Consider the following 27,093-nt stretch of genomic DNA (forward strand, 5'->3'; position numbering starts at 1 on the left):
TAAATATTATACTACTTTAATAGCTTCTTCAAGCACAATAAATAAAAAACTGTATATGATAAAAATTTAAAACATATTGATGAATGATTGATGTAGGTACCTACGTATAATTTTTACAGAAATTACATTAGAACATAAGGTATATGATAGATAAAGAAGTAGGTATGTATTTTTTATTATTTTAGCAGTCTTTTACATAATCTCATCTAATTTTATTCGTAGGTACAAAAGTACCTATGTGAAATCAGTATATCTAATATTTATTATTTTAAATTAAAACAACCTCAGAAGTGATGTATTTCAAAAGAAATATAAAATGTCAGTACACTACCGAAGCTGTTTTAATGTTTATTTTTAATTTTTATATAAATAACTTAACTCTTCCTTAAAACTAATGTAAAATGAGCATTAACAAAGAAAACATTTGAACTTCAGATACAGGAACTTTATAAATATAGTGATAACACTGAAAATCTCTATAAATTGTAATCCTGATTGAAAAATCGCACTAATGATAATATAGTCCTATTTTTTCATGTATTGTTTTCAACTTTGATATAACTGGAATAAACTATTTGTCTTAAAAATCCATAATAATATTGAAGTTCAAACATTAAATGTTCAAGTTTGTATCAAGAAACAATTCGGTTTGCTTCAGTCAAAATTAAACCGCAGCAAAGCGAATTTGTTTGAAATGAGGTCCTAATTAAATTATTTTCTACATTCATTTCTATCAACATTATCAGGCCAGTCGCAAACATTAAGCGCCGTGTTGAAGACGGTGCCGGATTGGCATGTGAATTGCATACGCTCGCCGTTTACGCAACGCCAGTACTGAAAATTAAAAGAAATATTAGCCGCAGAATTCATAAGAAAAATCGGTAAAAAAACCATTAATAAATTAATTTAGACTTTGTTTTTGATACAATTGATTCTGTGATACTAAACAGGTAGTTATTCGCTAGTATTTTAACGTACTTTAAGAATTTCGGAACAATTTATTAACACTTGTAATAGTACAGTCACAGAATACATAATAGTAGCTAAACGCTACAGAACGGACACTCTCCGCCTCCCGCCAAAATTAAACACTTACCTCACCCCGCACGATCAGACATGTTATGGTACCCATTTCCCCGCAAGGACGATACCAACGACGTCTTAGACGAAACGCAACGAAGATTGACAACATTAATCAAATTGACATAAAGTAATTTTATTATTTTGGATTTGTGATTATCGTTTTTCGTAGAAAATGGTTAAATATTGTGCTGTTTACGGATGTATTTCATCAGAAAAACGCGAATTTTTTTTTACGCTAGTCACAAATGTGCCAACCATAAAGCGTTAACACACACATTTGCAGTCTCTACAGTGTGACTGTCAAAACAATCATTTTGTATGGAGTGTCCGGGGTGTGGTACAGTTAAAGATTTAAATAATGTCGATCGACTTCTAGATTCCCACAAAAGCAATAAAGATAAAGAGTGAATAAAAGTGCAAAAAGTCCAATAAAAAATCTTTATCAATGAAAATAAGATAAAATAATCGTATCGTTGTCAACCACAATCCATTAATTCCTATCTAATAGCTTCAATAAAAGCATTTTCATTCCAACAATACTCATAAAAATTTTACATAAAATTCCCTAAATTGCACTTAAAAGGATTTCCAGTTATCAACTTAAATAATTATTCAGTTTTCATCTCACCTTATCGCAGCGCTTTTTGTCAGCGATGTAATCCGCTTGAGCGCTGCAAACTTCGGCGCTGTCCACCTCATTTTCCTGTTTAATTAAAAACATTATTTTTAAAAGGAATTAATGATTCGGCAACTCTTTTCAGAGCTTAATTACTTTTATACGTCTGCTCAAAGAAATGTTGATGAACGGCATTTGACCTCTGAATGACTTGTAAATCCCGCGGGATTTGGAAGGGAGTTATGGGTACATTTTTCAACTGCTTATTTGTTTTTATTACATACATAGATAGACCATCAAAGATGTTTATCTTAACGAAACGTTAAAAGTTTAGCGATATGAAGATATTTAAAGCAATATGCTTGAATGAAGTGAAAATTATCTTTACGGAAACTTTTATATTATTTTTTAGGTAAATAAAGGATACATACGAAATTTGCAACCTTTAAAATTAATTGATTAAATTGTACTAATCATTCTACCATGATCGTTTAGAAACTAATTTATAGCAAAATTTATTGTAAATACTTACAGAAGGTGGTTGCTCTACATCAGGGACAGGTTTCTCCTCCTCCACTGGGGCATTGGTACTGCTGGGCTGAGTAGGTGTTGTTACAGGCGACTGAGTAGGTTTCGTTGGTGCCTGAGTAGGTTTTGGTGTAGGAGCCTTGGTCGTAGTGGGGATGGGAGCGCCTTCAGATGGGTCTGATGTCGTTGATGGTGGTCGTGCCCATTCAGGCTGTTGATATAAAGATAATAAATACTTAAGGTAAGTGTTACAACTTCAGTTATATTTTTGTCACTTCGACTTTAAATAAGCTTCGAATAAAGGAAATTATGTTTGGTAAACGTAGTTAGTATACCTACTTATTTCAAAAAGAAGTTTACTTCTCAGCGAACTACTAAAACAATAGCAATAATTAGTCGTCTATCACTAACCGTTGGAGTAGTATTTCCAGAACGTGGTGGAGGTACGGTATACGAAGACATATGTTTATGCAATAGCTTGGACAATGGGTTCTTCTCTCCGCAAATGCCCTGGAAGTCATCCATGTCAATCGCCCAGGTCATAGCGCCAAGGTAACCCTTCTGTTTGATCCAGTTCAGTTTGATTTCAACACTGCGAGGGTCTTCGTAGCCCACCCATTGCGTTCCTTTGTACGCGTAGGGACACATACCGTGCTCATCCCACTTTTTGGTCCAGTCGGTTTCTGGCTTGTCTACGTCCATGCATATCTAATAAAAATTAAATGTTCAATTTTATTTTATTTTTTTATCATAACAAATAGTGTTTTATTATGAACTATTTTTGTTAACAAGTAATAGAGAGGTAGAGTCGAAAATAATAATAATTTAAAAACTACCTCGGTATCTAGTTTATTTAAGAATTATTATATACCTTTTTTATTTAAACCTTCTTGTGTAAGAGTAATGTTTACAGATTTAAAATTCTTATCAATTTAACATGATTTAACTCAGAAATTTATCATTTTGATTTTATAATACTCACTTCATAATAGGCCCAGAATCCTGTAGCATTTGTGTAAGGGGCTGGATTGCCGCCACCGGCTTCCTTATTAATATACGTCCCAAGCCCATAGTTGTTATTACCAGCTGACAAGGTGAACGAACGACCGTAAAACGGAATGCCAACAACCAATTTGTTTGATGGACATCCCTTCTCCTCCCAAAGATTGAGCCCGTCGTTCTGAAATGATGAATGATATTAAGTACTTGACAATATTGTTGCTTATTTACTTTATTTTCAGCCTTAAAATGTCTCCCCATTTATCTGAAATCTGATGAGGAATTCAGACATTTATTTCCATAAAAAAAATATTTAAAATACTCTTAAATTTTTGGTGGACACTACAAAAAGGACATATTTTAAATACGCCCCATATTTGCTGTCAAAAGCATGACACCGATAAAGACAAAGAACCTACAATAATTGACGGCTTTTATAACAAGAGTAATTTTGACATTCCTATCGGAATGTATGGTTAATATTTAAAATATATTTTCGGTTAAAATTTTTCACGCTTGCATTAAAGATACTTTCTTCCTGCATGATACGAATATATATTTTTATGTGATAATTACATAATAAATATCTGTGTAATAAGTACAATATATTATCCACACTTACATCCTTCATCTATTTAAAAATAAATAGAGAGAGTTAAATGCGTTATAATAATATTATAATCATAACAGGTACATACCACATTAAGCTTCTCATAAGCCCACTGGTCATGAGGACGTTTGTATAGAGGTGAATGTACGTCCGCAAATCCAGCCCAATTACCGCGAAGATCGTATGACATCACATGGATTGCATCTAATTCCCTGAAAAATACAAAGCAATCGTTACTAAAATATATGTTAAAATAAATATATTTGATCCAAAAAATTCTATATTGACATTATGACATAATTAATAGGTAAACATAGAGAGATTTAAAATTTTAATAAAAATCTCTACCTTGAAAATAAATATTATTGTTGTTTTATGTTGATTTATAAAAACTAAAATTAATGTGAGGCAAATAGCAGGTAACATATTTTTAATGAAAGCTATAATTAACAAAATGCTGTCAAAGTTTGGTGAATGTAAAACTTTATTTCACTTAAAAAAGAAAAAGAACCAGTTTTTTATTCATCAAGTAGGTACTTTCAATGTAGAGCAACCACGTGTATATAAAACTTATGTTACAATAATCGATTAAAAGTCAATTAATAATAAAATTTCTAAAAGTTATCGACGTCTATACAGATTTTAACACAAAGCCAAAGTTATATCATTTGTTGAATAATGTTGGATTTGGCATTTTATTGCTTTGCGTTAGTTATTTTCTACATCTACACTATCTACACTAATATTACAAAGAGGAAAACTTTGTTTGTTTGTTTGATTGTAATGAATAGGCTCATAAACTACTGGACTGATTTTAAAAATTCTTTCACCATTCGAAAGCTACATTATCCACGAGTAATATAGGCTACCTATATATTATCACGCTAAGACCAACAGGAACGGAGCCACGCGGGTGAAACCGCGCGGCACAGCTAGTATTAGATATAGAACTGGAATGAGTTTCAGAGTATTACATGTTGGAAACTTTTAAAATACGTAGCAATATAGCACACGACGTTTTTATTTCTTAATTAGATATTTAATATACATTTATGATTTTATTTTATATAAATAATATATAAACGGCAAACGCGTCTGTTAAAGATTCAGATTTGAATAAAAAAGATCCAGTATGGGAATATTGCACTGCGATAAAAAAAGCTCTCCCATAATAATTATATTGAGTTTGAATAATTAGCCTTGTCCGTTGGACACACATGATTTAAATTTTAGTAGTAGGTAGGTATGTCAAATCTTATGAATGAACGTTTTGTTAAAGTTAAAAAAAATAGAGCGTACATCACTGCCTACTTTGAGAAAAATATTATTTTGTTCCCAACGAGACAATCAAATAAATTTACGCTAAAATAAAATAGATTATAGTCATTGTGAAAATTATGAAAAATCATCGTAATAAATTTCCGAAAGGTCACCTGAGAAATTGTTGAACTTAGAGAAGCTGTGAATAATAACGAATTTGCGAAAGTAATACTACCTTTCTCTATTTGTGAATGACTTTTTTACGAGGGAAGAATTAGGCTGATGTTAATAATTAATGTAAGATTTAATGATGTTGAATGATAGTTTTCTTACCCCTCAGCTGTCGCGGCGCGCCGCCTCAAAAAGGTGCTGTCTGTCGGGCAAATTCGAGCTTTCGGCGCTGATTTGCCGATTTTTTTCGATATTAAAATTTGTGATATAAACTTTAACCTGTGAGACTCTTGTAAATTTTGATGCTAACTAGATAACCAAACTTTATATTAGTTACCTTACTTACTCCCTGGCATGCTTATTTTACTTATTAGAAGCATTTTTTCCCACACATTTTGAATAAATGTTACATTGTAAAGAAAAATACTCATAAAAAAATAATATCAAGGTATTTTAGATTTTTATTTTTGTATTTTCATACTAGAATAGACAATCTTTTGAGTGAATATAACAAAAACATAGGTTTATTTAATAAAAATTCGAGAAAGTTGATTATGAATATCATCGTTTACGCATGAGCATAAGCGGGCGCGATCTCCAATCATGTTCATACAAATACAGACTTTACAGGGTGCTCCAAAATGACAACATTTCAAAATTTTTTGCTACTTGTTTTTATTTTTATTTTAATCAAAACTAGATAAAAACTAACAGTAATTTTTACTTTTTGGAAATATTTAGGTTTTTATTAATGTTTAAAAAACGTCTTATTCCTAAATGACGTTATTCTTATAGTGGGCTTTGTTCTAACGTCTGTATGTGTAACGTCTCCACATGTCTAATTTATTTTCTCTTAAAATTTGCATTTAAGAAAATATTTTTTGTGGTAACAATAGCATTATGAAGAAATGCTTTTTTTTTCTTTCATGCTTTTAATTATTATCTATACATATAATAAATCTGTAGAAGGGTCAATTCTGTACATTGAAAATATTGAAAATATAAATAGCAGGGGGTGTTACTGGATCGATACCAAGCCCAAATATGTGATTAAAAAAATTATTGTCTGTCTGTCTGTCTGTATGTGAAGGCATCACGTGAAAACTAAGGTTTCGGTTTCGATGAAACTTGGTATAATTATACCTTATTATCCTGGGCGTAAAATAGGATATTTTTTATCCCGGAAAAATACGTAGAAAAAAATCTTAATTTTTTCCGTGCGGACGGAGTCGCGGGCGGAAGCTAGTAATCGTATAATATGAAATGTTGTCCAACTACAAATCGAAAGGCACTGTATCCATTCAGAAAAATGTCTAAGCTGTACAAATGTGAAATCTACATTTAATTATACCATAACTTAATTATAAACCGTTACATTTAATTTATAAATCAAAAATTTACGGAAATTTGAGTTTGAAACATTTTTTATAAAATACAGCTTATGTAAAGGATAAAAATCAATAAACTTAAAGATTCATAATAAATAAACAATTACATATAAATGATATTATACATCTAAATGTTATACTTATAATTCTAAAAATCAACAAATAATAGGAATCAGAAAACATACAAAATGAAAATCATTATATTATGTCCCTAGTTGTATAGAAGAAAGAATCGTATCATATTATTGTTTTATTAAAAAAATGAACGTTATGCCTTAATAAAATTAACGCTCCCAATCCTATTTATGCATATAACTTAGCCACGCGTTACTCAAATAATTTTGTCCGTGGGCTAAATTAGCTTATGAGTAAATAAATAGTACAGAGATTCTTAAAAAAATATCAATCATCTAACGGATTGAAATAATAGGTAAAAAATTGTTATGAAGCTTTGTGTCTGTACTATTTATATACTCATGTGGTTGTAATGTGTGATGTTGACGCCAACATTGGCCAATTAATAGGAATATTTGCAATTCAATATTTGCACAAATAACGTCGAACAGAACGAACTTCTGTTCATTATTTCTTGTAATATAGCGAACACAACGATCGCCTTGAGACGACGATTTATTACCACGAGGTTCCACTTGAATTTGATCAGGAAAGTGATGAAAGCTATCCAATCTAGTTTTTATTTTACTTCAATACATGCAGTATTTCCAAGCATATTGTAATTAAGATATAAACTAATCGGTAAAATTGTATTAAAATCGGTTCAGTATAGTTTAATCCTAACTACTAAGTCCGTAGTACACAAACGGCATGGAACTTAAAAATATTTTGATTGGAATAAAATAAAACGTAATGTGTAGAATTTCATGAATAATCCTGGTATCAGGAATTAAAAGCTGCAAATTCCCAGACACTGATCGTGTAAGTATTATTATCTGTTCATTTGACAAAGTATACAGAGTTATATTTTCTTGATTTCAAATACTGTTACGTCCTATTGTTAAAGTAAGCCTTGGAGTGTCTTGTCTTCCATTGCCACAAGGATCGTTGTTCCATTTGAATTCTCTTTTATTGATACTCAAATGCTTACGAATCGGAAAAAGGTAATCCTATCAAATAGTTACTTAGATATTTTTATCTTCAAATGAAAATTAAAATATCAAGGTGGAAGTTTATTTAGGGTTACCTAACAAATAAGTAATTATTGATTATGTAGTTTTAGACAGCAATGTGATATCTTCAAATAAAAAAATTGCATTCTTCTTCTGGGTAATAGAAGCAGTTTTGACACCAAAAATACAATAATTGTTATCGCTAGTCATTTACAAAATGAGAGGATAGATTTATATTTTCAGGCGTACTGCAAATGATGCATTTAATTCGTTTTATTAAATCTGTAATGTTTCAAGGCTGTTTAAAGTCATGAATGCAAAAAAATAATCGTCTTCAGACAGCGATCTACATCTATAACGTTCTGCCTACGAATGTACTACATATAGTACATAAGAATAAAAAACTCGCACACCGAGGGCTCCGAACAAACCAACTTTTTATTATGTTGTAACTCTAAAATTTTATGATTTTCGAAATTATTCCTCAATCTGCGCTTTATGAGCTTATTTTACCCCAATTTCAAAACTCTACGTACACGGGAAGTACCCTGTAGGTGTCGACTCCCTTGCTAATGTCGAAATTTGCGAAAATTTGCAGCATAAACGGCTGTATCTTTTGATTGCGTTGGTTTATAAGTTTGATTTTTTCGCAGCTTCAATCGACTCAAGTAATCAATATAAATTTCAGCTAAATGTCACATTACGCGCTCCTTATAAAATGGGTCTTGACAGACAGATAGATGGGCAGATGGGATGGACAGACGTAATCTTATTAGGGTTCTGGACCCTTAAAAACCAAACCCTTTGGGATAATACTGCAATTTTTAGCAAATTTTGACATTTGCAAGGCAATCAAAACCGACAGGGTACTTCCCAAGTACATAAAATCTTTAAATTTGGTAAAAAGCAATGTTTTATAAAAACAGATATAAGAATAATTGCAAAGAACATGATTTTTTAATTGCCATTTACAAATAAAAAAAGTACTTAATAATTTCAACTTTCAACTAATATGAACGCCTACGTGTATTAACTTGATATTCACATTTAAAACTCAGATTTACAATTTAAAAGATACCTACAGCAGAATAAAAAAAATAAGTTTGTACGAAGCCCTCGGTGCGCGAGTCCGACTCGCACTTGGCCGGCTTTTTATTTTTTCTGAAACTTAAGGTTCCCCAATAAATGTTCCCCAATAATTGTTGTATTTGTATGAAGGTAAGAATATGTTGTACAATTAAAGTGTTAAATTTCTTTTTGAGTTTGTCCTACACAAATTACATAGTATCACTTTGTCCTATATACAGGGTGTCACGGATTTCCTATCGTAGGCCTAATGGAGCATATAGTGTTTAACCTTCTGATGCTGTAAAAAATATTTAAAAAATCCGGTCGTGCAGGAAAAATTATCTTACAACTTTTCAATAAACTTTGTGTTCGTAACCCTAACTACGCGGATCATACTCGCGAGCGTTATACATAAGCGGTCATTGACCTCGAACGCAATGCTTAATTTCGAACCTCGAAAATAAATACCTAAGTACTGTTTGGATAATATTTTTTAGAGTTACATAAGAGACAAATACACAAGTACACTATCGTTATTCGTTACCAAAAAATACGAAAATTTACCTACTTAGTACCATCGCCTTCTGACCGCACCCTTTTTATACTTAATCATATTTTAATCTTTACTTAGTTTTTTTATTTAGATACATGCGTATCAATTATTTAATTTATTTTTGTACAATGATATTGAAATAAGGTACATACCTACCAACTTGTAGAAATTTCAGCATACAACATGCAGTAGGTACCTATCACACACACTAAACACACCTTCACAACATACCTACTAAAGCACCCGTACTCAAACTCAAACATTTTAATACTCCACGTTCGTATAATACCTACGACATTACCGACTCAGAAACTCACAGATGAAACACAGAAAACGGCAAAAAGCAAACGATAGCAACTTGACACCGAAAGATAAAACAAGCGACTGACAAAAATTCATTTAAAATTACTTAAAAACTTCAATAATAATACGAATAAACGTACAATGCGAGTTTAGGGATTCGTAGGGAAATGTTTGTAAAAATACCTTTAATAAGAATGATTTAGAATACATAATAATATCTGTTCCTTTCAACTTTTGCTAGATGAAACTCAATAATTAAAATATGGCGCCTAATCTAGATTAGAGTATAAATAGCAACTTAAGGTACTTACCTAAATACCTATCAAATAATAATATTATTCCCAGCATAAAACTTAATAATATCATTTCATGATAATTTCACATTAAATTATACAATGATTGTGTTTTTTCATTTGTAGTTACAAAAGAAAATTGAAAGTAAATAATAAAAAGATAAGTAAAATAAAATATTAAATAAACAACGGAACCGTATTTTTAAAAGGCGGCATTTCACAAACGAAAGGGGGCGTTACCTTTGCTAGTTGCACAAAGACACCGCCGCCGGCACGTGTAAGCGTCCGCGCATTTTAATAATTGCACAAATTTTGTTAAATTGTTAGTTCTCCACCAAACGTCTTAGCGTAATGGCTGTGATAGATCTGCGCGGGAGATTCGGGATCATTACTCGTTAGTCGAAATTCTTATTTTGTGTTTATAATAATTAGTTAAAGTTATTAAAGCAGTGGTTGTATAAATCCATGATAATGCATTTAAGTAGTTACGAGATTTTCTTATGTTACTTAGTTATGTTAAGAAGTGATTGATATTTGGAGTACCTAGTAGGTATAATATTTAATACATTATGTAATATTTGTTTACCTTCGTTACTCATCATTCGTCATCATTGTGAAATATGTACCTATTACGAATTACGATCCTGTGATTCCTGTGCATGATAATCGGGTGAGTGTTTGCATTTTGAAACCGTTTATTTCACAGAGGTTGATTTCTTCTGGTAAATATGACACCGTGTGCATGTAATTGGTGTTTACGACACATCTACCTAATTACGAAAAATCATAAGTAAAACATACTTTCTATTTCTTAAATCAAAGTATTATTATTCATTTTCACTAATAATTATTAATTTAATAGCTTTAACCCAAATGGAAAATAGGTAAAGGTCGTATAATTATCAATAATTATTAATAATTTAGACTTATTTTATTAAATAAATAAATTATAAATTTATTATTTAGCTTTCACAACTCAGTAGGTTTTATTACAATAATTATTTTGTCAGTAATCTTAATTATGTAGGTACAGGTAGTTGTTATGACTTACGAGTTTGAGGGAGTCGTACTCACAGTCGTACTTTATTTTTATCGTTATGAAAACTTTGATAAATATTTTTTTTGTTGTTTACGGAACGTGTAGTTATGTGTATTAGCTTAATGAAGTTTTTCGATTCATGAAAAATCTGAAGACTTCCTCGTAAAATTAAAAGTATAAGTAAATACCTAGTAAAGCAAAAGTAAAAAACACATTGCATAATGCAGACAAAAATAAAAATTAAAAAAACTTAAGTTTAGGATTAAAATATGTTAAAAGTAAAAAGTATTAAAAGGGCTCGACCGCGGTCAGTTTCAGTTTCAGTTTTTTTTTTTTTTGTAAAATAAACGATTATTTTTGTATGTGTTTTGTATACTCTAAAAAATATTATCCAAACAGTAGGTACCTATTTATTTCCGAGGTTCGAGGTTAAGCATAGCGTTCGAGTCCACGTTCGGTCAATGACCGCTTATGTATAACGCTCGCGAGTATGATCCGCGTAGTTAGGGTTACGAACACAAAGTTTATTGAAAAGTTGTAAGATAATTTTTCCTGCACGACCGGATTTTTTAAATATTTTTTACAGCATCAGAAGGTTAAACACTATATGCTCCATTAGGCCTACGATAGGAAATCCGTGACACCCTGTATAGGTCATAGTGAAAACCATTGTTCCCCATGTAGGTTTTTTTACTATTTTTCCAGCATATATACACTTTTAACCATAATATACTAAAACTAAAAGAATTAAGAAAGAAAATGTGTCTCTGGAATTTTTTCGTAAGCAGGTTACGGACTATAATGTCCATATGTAATGTAGTTGATTATGTATATCGTTTTTAACCTGAGGACAATTATAAATACCACAAAAACGATACCTTTCAATATAAACAAAACATATTATCATGTACATTTTATTTTGTATGAAAATGAAAAATTTAATTGAAGACGAAATTTAAAAAATAGTGACGTTGAATTTGTGAACATCCTGTATGCGGATTTTACGGGGAAATTATTGTCGGTTTTGATTTGAAAACGAAATATCTCTAAAATGGAACACAGTATCAAATTTTGAATTATATCATTAAAATCTTCATAAAATTTCTCGTAAAATGATGTAAAGAACAAATACAATATGTAAAAAAAAATATGATTTACCAGGGGTCAAAAACTAAGCAACGTACAGTTAAGTGATAGATACATATTTGAAACCATTATTTATGGTATAATAATTGTTGGTAATTTTCATTATTTCGGCACATAAACATTAGGTTATATAGTCAATAATAATAAAAAGACCAATAAATAATTACCGTTTTTCAACTTTCCGCAAAATTTTACATTTTGTAAAACTTTAAAAGTTAAAAGTTACTCGACTAAAGTATGACATAATTACTGTTATATTTCGAATATTTATCGGTCAAATTATTATTGGATGGACTTTAAATATTCAGTAATTCATAAGCTATCAACTAAATAGTCGTTTATGCAGATTTGAACTATATTTGCGTTACAATGAGCCAATTTCCAACCGGCGGTGATTTGGCACAGATCTGTGCCCCGACAGACTACGGGTACAAAATTTTTGGCACAGATCTGTGTTCCGACAGACGAGGGTTTAATAAAGACAAGAAAGGTTTTGGAAAGAAAATGATTATATGTTAGAACGAAAAATAGTTTATTAGTATAAAATGTTGTGCTTTTTGCTAATATATGAAGAGTTATATGGAAGTTCTATGTTCAACTGTATGTATTTCTTGCTTGTTTATTATTTACTAGCTTACCGCCCGCGGCTTAGCCCGCTTTGTCTAAAACCTAATAAATTATATACTAAAACCTTCCTCTTGAATCACTCTATCTATTAAAAAAAACCGCATTAAAATCCGTTGCGTAGTTTTAAAGATTTAAGCATACAAAGGGACATAGGGACAGAGAAAGCGACTTTGTTTTATACTATGTAGTGATTTCTGTTATGTACTTACTCGCACAAATCAGGGACATGGTACCCTTCCATAAGCCTGAAGTTAGCCAGCGGTACAGCAGCTGTTAATTCCCAGCCCTTGCCCTCTCTAATAAAGGCCCTTCTCAGTTCTTGTACGAGGAACAAAAATCGATCTTTGTCGGAGAAAGAACCACCACGATCAGCCGCGCCAGGGTACTCCCAATCAAGGTCCAGACCATCGAAATTGTATTCTTTGAGGAAATCTATAATAATTAAAACCAATATTAGTAGCTTATATTTAAGAGCCATAAATGGGAAATTAAAGTGTGACGCGCTTCACAAGAAAGTTAATATGGGTATGCTAATATAGTACCGAAAAATATCCATGGCAAGGGTTGTATGATAATATGCCAATAACCAATGAATATATTTCCATTTATCTCGGACAATCTATTTAATTTCGACCTACGACATGAGGGTTACGAAAATACTGAGAGCAGTGGTGGCTCAGTGGTGAGACCTTAGACTTCGAATCGAAAAGTCCGTGGTTCGAGACCAGGCGAGCGCGCAGGAAATAAATTGATTTTTCAATTTATCTGCGCATGTTGTAACATCACCGCTGCTCGAACGGTGAAGGAAAACATCGTGAGGAAACCGACATGTCGAAGAATTAAAAAGTTCGACGACATGTGTCATCCGCCAACACGCACTTGGCCAGCGTGGTGGATTATGGCCTGTACCCTCATAGGAGGCCCGTGTCCCAGCAGTGGGAACGTTTATGGGCTGATGATGATGATTGTCGACGTTATCGCTCGCAACAATGAGCGCTACGCTTGTTCCTAATGAAGTCCTGGCATTTCTGCAGTATCAGCTGGATGTCATGGATGAAGTTAGCATAGAGCAAATTTGCACCAGCAATTTTACGGAAGAAGAGATACGTGACGCCAAATCACTTCTCTTTTTGGCATTGAATATGGCCGACCGGATGCCGTCTCGCAGGAGGGACGAGAAGGGAGACAGGAGTCTACGGGACATCATCAAGGTGTTCAAGGAGACCGATCCGGACGACGTGCCGACTTTCGTGGCGAAGGATTTGCGTAAGCTGCCTCCCGTCACATTCGACCACGTCGACGTCACCCGCCTTCTTAAGGACATCACTTTATTAAGGATTGCCCTAAAGGAGATGGAGTTTAAATTTGGAGCTTCCCAATCCACCATCAACGATCTGCGTAATGAGGTCATCGCCCTGCGCGATTCAATTTCATTATGTAGGTCAACGGAGGTTTCATATGTGAACACACGTCGTGGAGCGCAACGTGAGACTTTTGAGTCAGCGAATTTGACGACGCCGCCAGCCGTCGACCGCGTCACGCCGCGCCCCGCCCGACCCGCGCCTCCCCTGGAGAGCCCGCCTCGTGTAGCCAACCCGACACCGGCTGGCTACGCGGCCGCTGCCGCCAAGCCTCCCGTAAAGCGGCAAGAAATCACCCGAGATGGAGATCCCGTTAAGCACAGGGACTCCCCGCGCCGTGCGGCACACTTGTCGAGCGTGAATAGTCATCCACTCGATGAGGAGGGCTTTACAAAGGTAGAGAAAAGGAAGAAGAAAAAGAAGCCCTCCTCCAACAAGTGCGGTACCGCCCCGACCGGTAACAACCACCTGCTGCGGCCCGCCATACCGACGACGCAGCTGTACGTGTCCCGCCTGCACCACTCCACCCAAGCTTCTGATGTAGTGGAGTATGTGCGGGTTAAGACCAAGTTTATCGTGAGGGTCCAGCGCCTGGAGCCGCGCAATAATTTGAATTTTAATTCATTTGTTGTGCGTGTACCGAGCGAGCAGCTGTCGATCTTCATGAGCGAGGAGTTCTGGCCCCGTGGTGTCGTGTTCCGGCGGTTTCGCGGGCGACTTCGCAACACCCAGCCGAAGCCCATTCAGCGAAATATGACACTGCCAGTGCCGTGAATTGTATATAGTGTAGTGCTTAATAGTTTTAGTTATAAAATATTATATGTATGTTAGTCTGTAAGGTATTTATTCTATGGGTCTGTACAATTTATTGTCTGTTACCTGAAATAAATGTTATAAATAAAAAAAAAATAAAAAAAAAATAAATGAAGAAAAACAAATATGAATAAATAATAATAGGTATAAGTAGTTAAGCTATTAAAAAAATCTATAAAATTATATTTGAAAATTAAATGAGAAGTTATCTAAATACTGCATACAGGTCTCGGAAGCATTTTCCTATATTTTACACGTCTAGACAGAAGACAAGGTAACAGGAAAATATAAAAATTCCCGGTTCCGTCGACTGCTGACTCGTCTGAATTTTATACTTTTATCTAATAAAAGGTTTAGATAAAATTAAAGTAAAAATCAACTCTTACAAATTTTATAAGTTTTTTTTTAATCATCTGCTTATTTGAAGTTTAACATTGTTTACTAAACATTGTTATAAAAATATAACTGTTATTTAAGTAAATAAAAATATAACAATAAATTCAATCACATCTTTTGATAGATTGCTATTACTTCGTAGTGAATGCGGAAAGACTGTTTGATTCTCTTCACGTAGACGTGTTTATTATTCATGCTTCTGTCAAGAAACGCGATAATACATTACAATATTAATGCTTACAAATTGTATTTACGTACATCTATTCAGAATGATTGAATACCGGGAGTCTGTTATCCCTTTCTTTGCACGTAATTTTAGTGCCTACAGGAACTTTACTAGACCCATTCATGAAGAATTCCAACAAAAATAAGATAGAATCGTATTAAGATCAAACAATTTTGTTAAGGATGAAAAATCATAAGTCGTTATAATTTATCATGCTTAAAAGTAACCCTAAATATATTACGACGTTAACAAAAAGTAATTGTTCCATCCCTTATGACAAACATTATAAACAGTCATAAAAAAGTTTCAATGCTTACCAACGACACTTCTGACGAAGGTCATTCGCGAACTTTTCTGGGCCACCATTTGCGAATACTTGGCACCGCCTTCTGCCCACCCTCCGACAGCCACCATGAACTTGACATTGGGATGAGTGTTTCGCAACCCCGTGAAATTACGGTATCCTCCCTTTTCTACATCCAACTGGGGAACATTCATTTTTAGCTTAAGTACTTATCGTTGTGTGGAACTGGATTACTACGTGTAATTTGTAATCGTGAATCAATGTGAATTGCAGTTTGGTACAGCTAAATAAATAAAATAAGTAAAAAAGGAATATATCTAAGAGGTATAAGAATAATCCTATATTTCGATTGAACATTTCTGTACTAAAATTCTGAATACTTAAATACTTAGTAACCATCGCTTCTTGGAATTCTGGTGTATTATTTCTGTTATATCATTGTTTTCATTAATCACGTCGTATAGTTTCAAGCTTTCATAAATCAAGTTGTTTCAATACTGGAAATCTAATATAAATATATGTAACAAAAACTATTCATTATCCTAAGAAAATAAGAGCAACCGAAACAAAGGGGCTTAACACAACACAAACGCTTGCGGTTTTAAAGCTATACAGTATACAGAATACACCACACTGTACAATGTTAATCATTTGATGAAACTTTCTCAAAATACCAATTTCAGTGCACATACTTTGGATCTGTTTAAATTTTCATTATAATTATGTAAAAGTAGCCACTAAACAGCTCTACTAATATCAAAAGTCGTATCTTTTGTTTAAATGTTTAGAGAAGGTACTTTACAGAATTTTCAATAAAATAATAATGTTAATTTTTTAATGTTATTTTCTTCCAGACTCACCTCAGGATCGATGACAAGAACTTCATGAGATTTCTCCGTGACGCCGATGAAGGAGTAAATGATATGAGTACAAAGGTCGACTGGGATGTCATCGATGCCATAGCTGCCGATACCAGGCCTGTACACCGCCCAATTGCTGAAGTAACATACGATGCGTGCTTTGCTGTCCGCTGCATAATAAAAAGCAGGATTAGCATGTTAAAATTGGCAGTGTTATAAGGGATATAATATTATGAAAACTTGATTGTCTTTTTTTTATTGTTAGCTCCAACTGTCGCACTGTCGGAGACTTTACGAACGTTTTGCTGGCCTTGCAGATATGTATAAGCTTTCTTCTTGAAAATGCTCAGGTGTCTTGTTGATCAGAAGTAAATACTGCTATGGTAATTTAATGAATGGATGTAGGTATATTCAAATAATGTTTAGTATGAAGGAGAAATACTACGAGAATCTTGTTAGGTTCTAATATTATGTTGAGTTAACTAAGCTCAATAAACCAATAAGCCACTAGACGCTATTGATACATTAAGCTTCTGTAGGATACATTTTAGAGCTTATGTCGCATAATGAATGCACAAATTATGCGAATTATATTAAGTGGAGGAACGTTGATAGCATAAACAACATATTGTGGTCGATTCTGATTTTGCTTCGTGAATATACAATGTTGTTTCACAAAACTCGATGATAATATTTTTCCTGCTGCAGTGTATTTCAAACGCTATATAATAAATAAATAAAAAACACCGTTCATAAAGGTAAATAAATAATAAAATTATATGCAGTAAGGATATTCTATAGGGAACAGAAAATTGATCACCTGAAATGGATCCTATAGTTTGCTGAAGAATTTTTACCGAAGTATCGCATTTTACTGAAGTATTTTTACGGAAGTGAAAATGAATTTATAACTCTGATTATAGATCAGAGTTATAAAGTATGAGGCCAACACATGCTTTATAATTCTACGTAAGTAGCAATGTAAGTATATTTTAGCTTGTCTGGTTTACGTGTCTGTAATACCATGGGGACATCTAGGTGCATCTAGTATTCGAGTCACAACACTGATAACTTCATTTCGATACATAATTAGGCGCATTGAACTGGTTTAGTTATAGAATGGGATTGCTGACTCTAATGCACTTTTAATTAGATGTAGTCTACCGTATTAGGGATTTCAATTTCGACCAACAGTTACAATCAAACAAAATTATGCTAAAAACCTTAGAAAAATGAACATACTTGAAATATAAAAATGTATTATAAGTATCATCTTGAGATAAAGGACAGCATTCCAAACTTTGTTTTTTATGTCTACCTCCGTCTCTCAACTTTTTGGTTGTTCTTTAACTGTTGTTCAGAAGAATGAATTAATTTTATGCCTCAAATATTATCAATATAAGAGAAAGTTTTTATTTTTATAAATCTGTAAGTTACACATGATATTCAAAAACGATATTCTCCGTTCTAGAAAATTTATTGCTAATGAAATAAGTAAAAGAGAACGGATTCAAATTAAACTTGAGAATTAGGCGGGTAAGATAAACTTCCAAAAAACTTTGGCAATTTAAGAGAAATTCACACCAATAATATTATCCGAAGAAACTTGCGTGTGCGAATTCGAGTTTAAACTTGGATATTTTTTTTTTTCTTTTAACGGAGGAAGTTTCTATTTCAGATAGTAAAAAAATAATAATACAATTATAAAAAAAGGAACTTAAGTTATAGGTAGCTAATATTTTTATTTTGAGTTAGTGACCCAAATTGAATAGGAAATAACAAGAAAAAGTTACAATAAAGAAGCCACGGACTATAAACTTTCTCTACCATTTCTTCGATATTATTTTTATTTGCTTTCATCTGCTTGAAGACGTTGCTTATTTTTATATTTTCTTTCAATAACTGGTTCTATAAAATTATTATTAGAATGTCACAAAAATTCAGCAGATTACATTATGTGGAATAAATAGTTTTGTATGACCATACAAATGCGTAAGGGTCTCACACTTCAAGCGTAAATGGGGCTTAGATAGAATTTCCCATCATTACCATAATCGTAATAAAAAAAGTGCCAGATCGGCTCAGCTATCCCAAATATTATCCCCATGGAACATAAAGCCTCCATTCAAATTGTATGTTATAAGAATCCATATTTCCATCGATAGCGGAACCTTTATTTAGTTTTTTTTTTTAGTATAAAGTACAAAATTAAACTAAAAAAAGGCTGGAAACTGTATAAAGCACTATGTTATGAATGTATGTATGTATGATTGATGTACGTGTCTTAAAGAATAAATAATTTTTTTTTTTTTTTTTTTTTTCGTGCTTAAATATTTTGAGGTTAATTTTCATACTCATTTAAACTGACGGATAACCTTAACAGAACATCCAGAAGCTGCAAAACAGGTGATTATATTGTTTTACTCAAAAATGCAACTCATTGGAGCAACTTGTAGGATATCCAAATATGTAGTGCTAAGCCCGAAGTAACCGCGACACGAAACTGTCTGCACTCTCAATTAATTCGACTTTGATGTTGCCTCAAGGCATCGCCGGAATCGGTAAACACCGACACAAACAGGCTAGCTTACAGTTTTAAGCTTGGATACTTGTTGTTTTATTTGGTATGTCTGAACTCTAACAATCATGAATTGTAAGGAAAAATAGTTGTAAAATATAGAAATGTAGCGACTCGTAAGTTCGTGAATTTGTGATCTTATTTATTTAATGCAATGCACTAATGTATGTATGTGTTTGCAATACAGGAGCATCAAATATATAAAAATAAAGTAACGGTGGTTTTTAATATAGCAATTAACAACTTACCGTCTGCTGCAGTTAGAGCAGCAAGGACTGCCAACGACGCTAGTAATACTCGCATTTTGACCTAAAACAAACAAAAGTACACTTTAAAACTATAATAGGATAATCATAGACCATTTAAATGACCATAGGATAATCAATTAATCATACACCATTTAAATGTGTGTTTCTATCACTCCATTAGGTAACAGATGAGGTTGCTTATTCTTATTTTTTACTCTACATTAATATTTTGTATTGTATTTCAACAGAAATGTTTTTTAAAAATTCATAAAAAGAAAAATTATTTGTTCCCAATTTTATCATAATGCAAACAAAATTAATTCATAAAGCATGATACGCGTTTCTAATAATAATAACTAAATAGGTTACGAATAAAAGAAAAGCTATTAGGGTGTGTTTAGTAAGAGGAAATACAGTACAAATTTAGCCTAATCCAACCTTTTGTGCGGTAAATTTGTTAAAGGCTCTAAGTTAGGTATATTTAGTAATGTCGGAAAATGGGTTATTAGGGTCGCAGGTAGTACTTGGATATGTTGTAATGTTTTTAGATAAAAAATGCTTTTATTTTGTCTCTCTTCGAATAAATGTGTATCGTAAATGGTGATATTCTTGTTTGTTTATAAGTAAAAGTATTTACTATTAAAACTTTACCATTAAATAATATTAAATTAAATTTTAAGTGCATGCAAATAAATATTTAAAGTGCACTTAATAACGCATACCTACTTGAATAAACCAATCATTAAGTTCATAATATTTTAGGTTCACAGAAAAGTTACCAACGACACTAACAGAATAAATATAACGTATTTTATTTTATTAACATAACGTTTTTATACGCAATTACAAACAAGAAAACACCAACAGAGTACAAATATGCAATTGAATATCGTTTATTTCTGTCTAATGAGCTAACGGGACCCACTTGTAGTTAACGGGACAAGCGCTCTAGATTGTCACCAGTTTGACCTAGACTATAAACATAACAAAAACATCCTATTATGCTACTGGTAAACGGGAGCAAAAACTCTATACCTTCTCTATTCTGTGGCCAGTCTATTGGTTTTATTGTTTGTATTTATCTTCTTATCAGCTGAAATGATATGTGTATAAAAAATTCAAACGAGTAAATATTATTTTTAGATCTTTATTCTGTTTGACAATTTTCATATAGTTACTCTATGTAAGTATGTATGTTAACAATTAATATAATTTATAATTATAAAGTGTACTTTGCAGTGAGTATTTTGCTAACTCTACATTATATCAAACATAAAAAAAGAACTCATTGTAAGTTGTAACATTAAACTAACAAACATTAAATTATGTCAGTGTCTTTATATGTTACAAAGAAACCAGATTATATCACTTAACCTAGCAAATTAATTATAAACAAGAGGCTATGTGAAGAAAGTGGACAAATAAACTAGTTACTGATGTGACGATAACACAGTAAGGAGCCGGTTTGACATCTGCTAATCTAAACATTTAATTCAATCAGCAATGCTAAATAAATGTATTCTGGATTCCCGTTTCGTTTAAAAATATATCGACTTTTCATTGATAATTTCAATGAAACTGCTATCCTAACACTTTTGTTGTACGTGGCTGTAAGGCTAAGCGCGCACCACGACTTTATGCAGCGTGATTATTTTATCGCAGAAATACAACGTATGAGTTACTATGACAATGCGCGCACATGCGTTTAAATAATCGCAGCGATTTTAAAATTGTGATTTGTCACATTTTGCTGCGACTGCTCGCGACGCGATTGTCGCCAAAATGAAATGCAGAATATGAAATTGTATGGTACCGCGCGCACTGCGATAATAAAATCACACACTCGGGCCCGGCAGGCACTTCACTTGTGTTTCGTCTGTCCAACAGTAAACATCGTAGTGGTATAGGTAGGTACTGTTTAGTAAACATAAACTCAGTAATCAGTCAATGGTTTGAATTTATTTATTTATTTAACACTTTATTGTACAAGAAACAAAATATACATAAAGGTTACAAAAATAAAAAAAATAAAAAAGCACAAAGGGCGGCCTTTTGGCGGAATTTTCATTCTATAATAGCCAAAGAATTTTTTGGGATACATCCGAAGTTCATTGTATTTCTGACCCGCGGCATCGCCCGCGCAGTCAAAGAAAAACCCGCATAGTTCCCGTTCCCGTGGGATTTCCGGGATAAAACCGATCCTATGTCCTTTCTCGGGTATCAAAATATCTCTATACCAAATTTACAGACAGACAGAGTTACTTTCGCATTTATAATATTAGTATGGATAAAATAAACCTTTGACAATTCTATCTGCTGTAAAAGAATGAGTCCAATATAGACGAATTTTCTTTTTTTTTCTTCTTATCCTCCGAAGTAGTAAATAAAGACAAGCAACTTGTACGAAATCCACGATGAAAGTGAGTAAGGATCACTATTAAATTATCGCTGTGCGCGCACCGTACTCTCTGCGATTTTCTACAGCGCGATTTTGAAATCGTGTCGCAAAAATTAAAATCGTGGTGCGCGCTTAGCCTATAAAGGAGAATGGCGAAACTGGGCCTAACTGTTACAGAAATCATAATATATTTAAAATTCATTATGTTATTTTTAGTAATTCTTGGTAAAATATTTACTTCTGATTCAATGGGAAAACAAATCTTTGAAAAAAAAAGATAATGTGTTCACTACCGGCATTGTTATTTAGATTTCTATGACTACCGGTCTTATCAAGCAGAGATTGTCAGTGTTGTCAGGAGTAAAAAAGTCGAATATATCGATTAATACGAATGAATGTCTATATTTTATTTTTAATTTTATTGAATTCAAATGCTTTATAAATCAGAAGCAAAACTTAACTTATTTTTAACACATATCTTAATTTATTTAGATCATTCTATAAAATAAAAACATGTTTTACTTAATCAATAATAATTATAACATTTATATTTATGTAGCTGGCCATTAATAAAATGTCAAATTATTAATCATAATTGTGTCAGTGATGAGTGATTTGTTTATGTTTGTTGTTTGACATTTGAGTGAAGTTTTAGGCCCTTTTCCCATTACGATACGCATAGGCGATTCAAGTATCCTGCAAGTCTCGGAGACTAGTCGCCGCGGAGTATCTCACATACATTTTTATGTAGGCTCGCACACTACGCTACTGGTATCCTACACGTCCGCGACTAGTATAGCACTACTCACCGTGTCGGTCGCTTTTGCATCGCGTCTCGACTCTCGCGCGTATCTCTTCGTTAGAAAGATAAAAATATCTAATCATCATGTTGTAGTTCTCGTTCGGCTACAAAAACTCTACAATTTATGTTTCTTTCAATATATTTCATCCATATCCAGTACTTCTTACTCTTACGTTGGCGTCTTCTATTTCTATAAAAAAGAAAAACTGCAAGAGCTTCTTCGTCACTGGAATTGCTGATTGCTCGACATAACGAAGTAACTGTTGTTGCAATAAATAAATGAATTATTATTATTATAACGTCGGTCCACAAAAACGAGGCACAATAATGATGAATTTAGTCATTTTTCAGTCGCATAATATGCGAGCATCGGGTAGCCAGCAAATATCGAAGTACCTAGTATTCTACGCGAGTGTCGTATTCTAGAAGTATCGTACCTAATCGCAGAAGGGCCTTAGTAACGTTATATTCAAAATTGATCTTAATCAATATCCCAATATCTCCGCTATCCCATAGAAAAGATCTATAATTGTTATATTCCTAGAGTCTGTATAATTTTATCTATTTAATCACCCATAAATCATCAGTGTAACGATCAGGCCCAGAGTCCTATGGGAGTTTGCCATTCTCCTTTGTATATATTTACTAAACAAGTATTTCTTTGTGAAACATTTCTATTGCAATCGTACACGGATTTTTAGATGTGAAAAAGTGTACACGTTTCGTGTATCTTTCTCAAGACGATTTATTGGTCTCATCGGGGAACAGATCCAATAGTTTTAATGGTACAATGCCAAAAGAGGTCAAATATATACGTATTTTGCTGAACTTGTTTATAGTAGGTTTATTCTTTGCAGACCAAATCACAAAAAATGGGTCACATGCTTACAAAATAAAGCGTTGATTGGATTATGCTAATGCTGGAATCATTTTAATACAATATTATAATAGGATATCGATCCCATATTTTTACCGTAAAAAATAGTATTTTTACTTCTTCAAATGTTATAGAATGGATAGGGACATTGCCTGGTATTATAGAAAGCTAATAAATGTGACCAGGGATAAACTTACCGAATGACGCATCTACTAGTTTATCCATACTAATATTATAAATGCGAAAGTAACTCTGTCTGTCTGTCTGTTACTCAATCACGCCTAAACTACTGAACCAATTTTCATGAAATTTGATATGGAGATATTTTGATACCTGAGAAAGGACATAGGCTACTTTTTATCCCGGGAAAATCACGCAATCCCGGAAATCCCACGGGAACGGGAACTATATGCGGGTTTTTCTTTGACTGCGCGGGCGAAGCCGCGGGCGGAAACCTAGTTTTCTATAAAACCACACTTGACATTAAAAAATACCACATCTCTAAAAGGTCTACCATTCAAAGCCATGCCATTCAAAGTTATACTTCGAGCGGTTTAAAAGAGTATTTGCTGTCATTTATTTTTAGAAATATAGAGCCATCTTGTAACATTAAACATTTCAAATAGTTACTGCCTGTTTCGTAATAAACAGCTGAATTTCTATTCCACCATATATTGACACAAATACATTATCACGATCCATATAAAACTATCATTAATTTAGAAAAGAAGACCAAACAAAACTTTGCAATAGATTACTTACACAAAGCACGTACCGTTTGAGGTGAATTATATCGAATTGTCCTTTTCCTTGTTAATACTTTTTCCTCAAACAGCGAAAAAAAATACTTCCCGAATTTGTATGCAAGCATCGATCATGGAATCAATGAACTTAGGAGCACAATATAGTTCGTTACAACGATATATCACGACATCGAGTAGAAGTTCAAATTATATACAATATATTATAATACACACTTTCAATAGACAATAATAATATTATTTTAAACCTTCTCCTTCATTTAATCGTGGGTTACAAGAAATCTTTCTGAAATAATACTCAAGTCTAGATAAACAATCTTTTCAATAAAAAGCAGACACTTTACAACGTTTTAATCTCTACTACAACAGACAGTCACAATTACTATAACTTAACCGGCTAGACACAACGATATTAAATTCATTCTTTTAAAAATAAACATGTAAGTACACGAAACTATTTGTTCCTTCGACTGTAGCGTCACTTATCTAACTTCCTAATAAAATATAATAGAAATATAATTATAATCCAGTTAAAAACCTAAAGATATTCCCTAACCATAACGCTAACTGCTAAATGCTTTTCCTTCATTCCTTCACGCCCATTAAACTATTGTTCAACTATTATATTTATACATTATTTATTGTTTATATTAATATTTGTTAAGGATCATTCTGCGTGGTGCACGCAACGATAGGGCCACGTGCTTTGCATGTAAACACAAAGTGATGAGTTCATAGTGTCAGTATCCTTAGACTAAGGTCACCGCCCGAAAGTGAAACCTTTGTTCTAAGACTTTGTCAACGAAACCTGTTGGAAAATATTGATATTGCTTTCTCAATATAAACGTACAAGTTTTTATGAGATAATTTTGAAGACAAGACATTAAAAATGGTATGTTCAATAATGTTAGTGTTAACCGATCCTTAAAGCCATTGATGAAAATTGAAAATACTAAAAGTTATTTTTATTAATATCGTAGTCGTAAGCATAATGCTAAATGCTGTTATTGTAAAAAGTAACCGTATATATTGCCAGGGATAACCTATATTAAGAATGAAGAAGAAAAACTTTAGCCATCTTATTACAGTAATATTATGAATCTAAATGAGACATAAAATACAATATAGGTACTGTAATAACAATAACCTGAATATTTAAAACAACAAAGGAACCGAGAAACGTTTCAGCACATAACTGTAAATTGATATTATTAAACAAATAATTGTTATTATTTTTGGAAATGGAACAAAGCTTTAGTATCATTATTTGTTTATACTTATAATTATATTTACAAGTAATATTTAGATTAAGTCAGAATATGATAGTTATTTAAAAAAGAACAAAGAAATAACCGCTCACTAAATATCCGATAGAGACTAGTAATTAAAAATCTAGTAAATGGCCAGTCAATAATATGTAATCTATACATATAATAAATCTGTAGAAGGGTCAATTCTGTACATTGAAAATATTGAAAAAATAAATAGCAGGGGGTGTTACTGGATCGATACCAAACCCAAATATGTGATTAAAAAATTTTTTGTCTGTCTGTCTGTCTGTCTGTCTGTCTGTCTGTATGTGAAGGCATCACGTGAAAACTAGCGGTTCGATTTCGATGAAACTTGGTATAATTATACCTTTTTATCCTGGGTGTAAAATAGGATACTTTTTATCCTGGAAAAATACGTAGAAAAAAATTAATCTTAATTTTTCAGTTTTATCCATAGACGTTGTTCCGTAGAACCGCGAACACACGTTGCGTATTATTATAGGCCTAGCCGTATTTGGGAATTGGGTCCAATAGATATTTATAAGATGTTATTGACAGAGGTACTCAAATGGAGAAATAACCATCCACGCGAAGACCGACATCCGCGCGGACGGAGTCGCGGGCGGAAGCTAGTTACAAATATGTTTAATATTCATTTAGCATTAAATTTCCCTCATATTTAAAATTTTAATAACGTGAAAATAGATAATTAATATTATTGGTTCACTTTATTTATATATAAATGAATGAATTTGTTACATTTGTACTTTAATTATAGCAATTGTTGAATAAATAAAAGATCAATTAGGATATAAATGTCACAAATTATTATTTAATATAACTGGACCCTATTAACATTTAAATCTAAATTAATTATAACTAGAATTAAACTTGGTTCGATACCATAAATATCACATGTCATTACACTAATAGCCAATTTTTTTGGCTATTATTAAATTTAATAGCATTCGCTACTAAAATTTAATTTAGTTCTACAATTTTATTTAACGTTACTAAAATTTTATTTAATTTAGTTCAGTGTAATTATTATTCTACGTAGATATATTGTAATGTAATATTGAAGATTTGCTCTACTTTTCCGATTAATTAGCATTTCTTTGTTAATTAATAAAATATTATTATTTGAGTCTGCGTACACGTTAAAAAAATATAAACAATAAGCATCGCAGTCGTTACCAAAATTACCAAAAATACAAATGCACTGTAATTTTTCACTGTTTACACCTCTATTTTATTAGCAGCAGTATTTTTATTCACGTATTTTTTTATTTTTTTATACAAAAACATTCACATTAGTAAAATATTAGATACTCACGGCTCGCGACTCGACGGCGTGCGTGTGATTGCGCCCCGAGCACGCTGCAAG

At 32.5% G+C, this 27,093-nt stretch overlaps 1 protein-coding gene across 1 annotated transcript; it reads right to left on the reverse strand.

Annotated features, from left to right (window-relative positions):
* On the reverse strand, positions 1-27,093 carry LOC123700674 (endochitinase). The gene is made up of 11 exons (XM_045647952.1): positions 27,043-27,093; positions 19,598-19,658; positions 16,772-16,941; positions 15,925-16,090; positions 13,021-13,243; positions 3,925-4,048; positions 3,210-3,407; positions 2,639-2,935; positions 2,232-2,438; positions 1,712-1,786; positions 1-834 (listed from the first exon to the last, which is right to left on the reverse strand). Exons 2-11 carry the CDS (start codon positions 19,650-19,652, stop codon positions 712-714), a joined length of 1,638 nt encoding a protein of 545 aa, XP_045503908.1. The 5' UTR covers positions 19,653-19,658; positions 27,043-27,093; the 3' UTR covers positions 1-711.

Source organism: Colias croceus, chromosome 20 (assembly GCF_905220415.1).
Source record: "Colias croceus chromosome 20, ilColCroc2.1".
NCBI lineage: Eukaryota > Metazoa > Arthropoda > Insecta > Lepidoptera > Pieridae > Colias > Colias croceus.

What these genes read in the sequence shown, in the direction of transcription:
- LOC123700674 (XM_045647952.1), bottom strand. Translation starts at nt 19,652, where the DNA reads ATGCGAGTATTACTAGCGTCGTTGGCAGTCCTTGCTGCTCTAACTGCA. An exon ending in CTTCGTCAGAAGTGTCGTTG is followed by an intron (nt 13,244 to 15,924) that starts GTAAGCATTGAA and finishes TAATTATTATAG; the next exon opens with ATTTCCTCAAAGAATACAAT. An exon ending in GATTCTGGGCCTATTATGAA is followed by an intron (nt 2,936 to 3,209) that starts GTGAGTATTATA and finishes AATTTTTATTAG; the next exon opens with ATATGCATGGACGTAGACAA.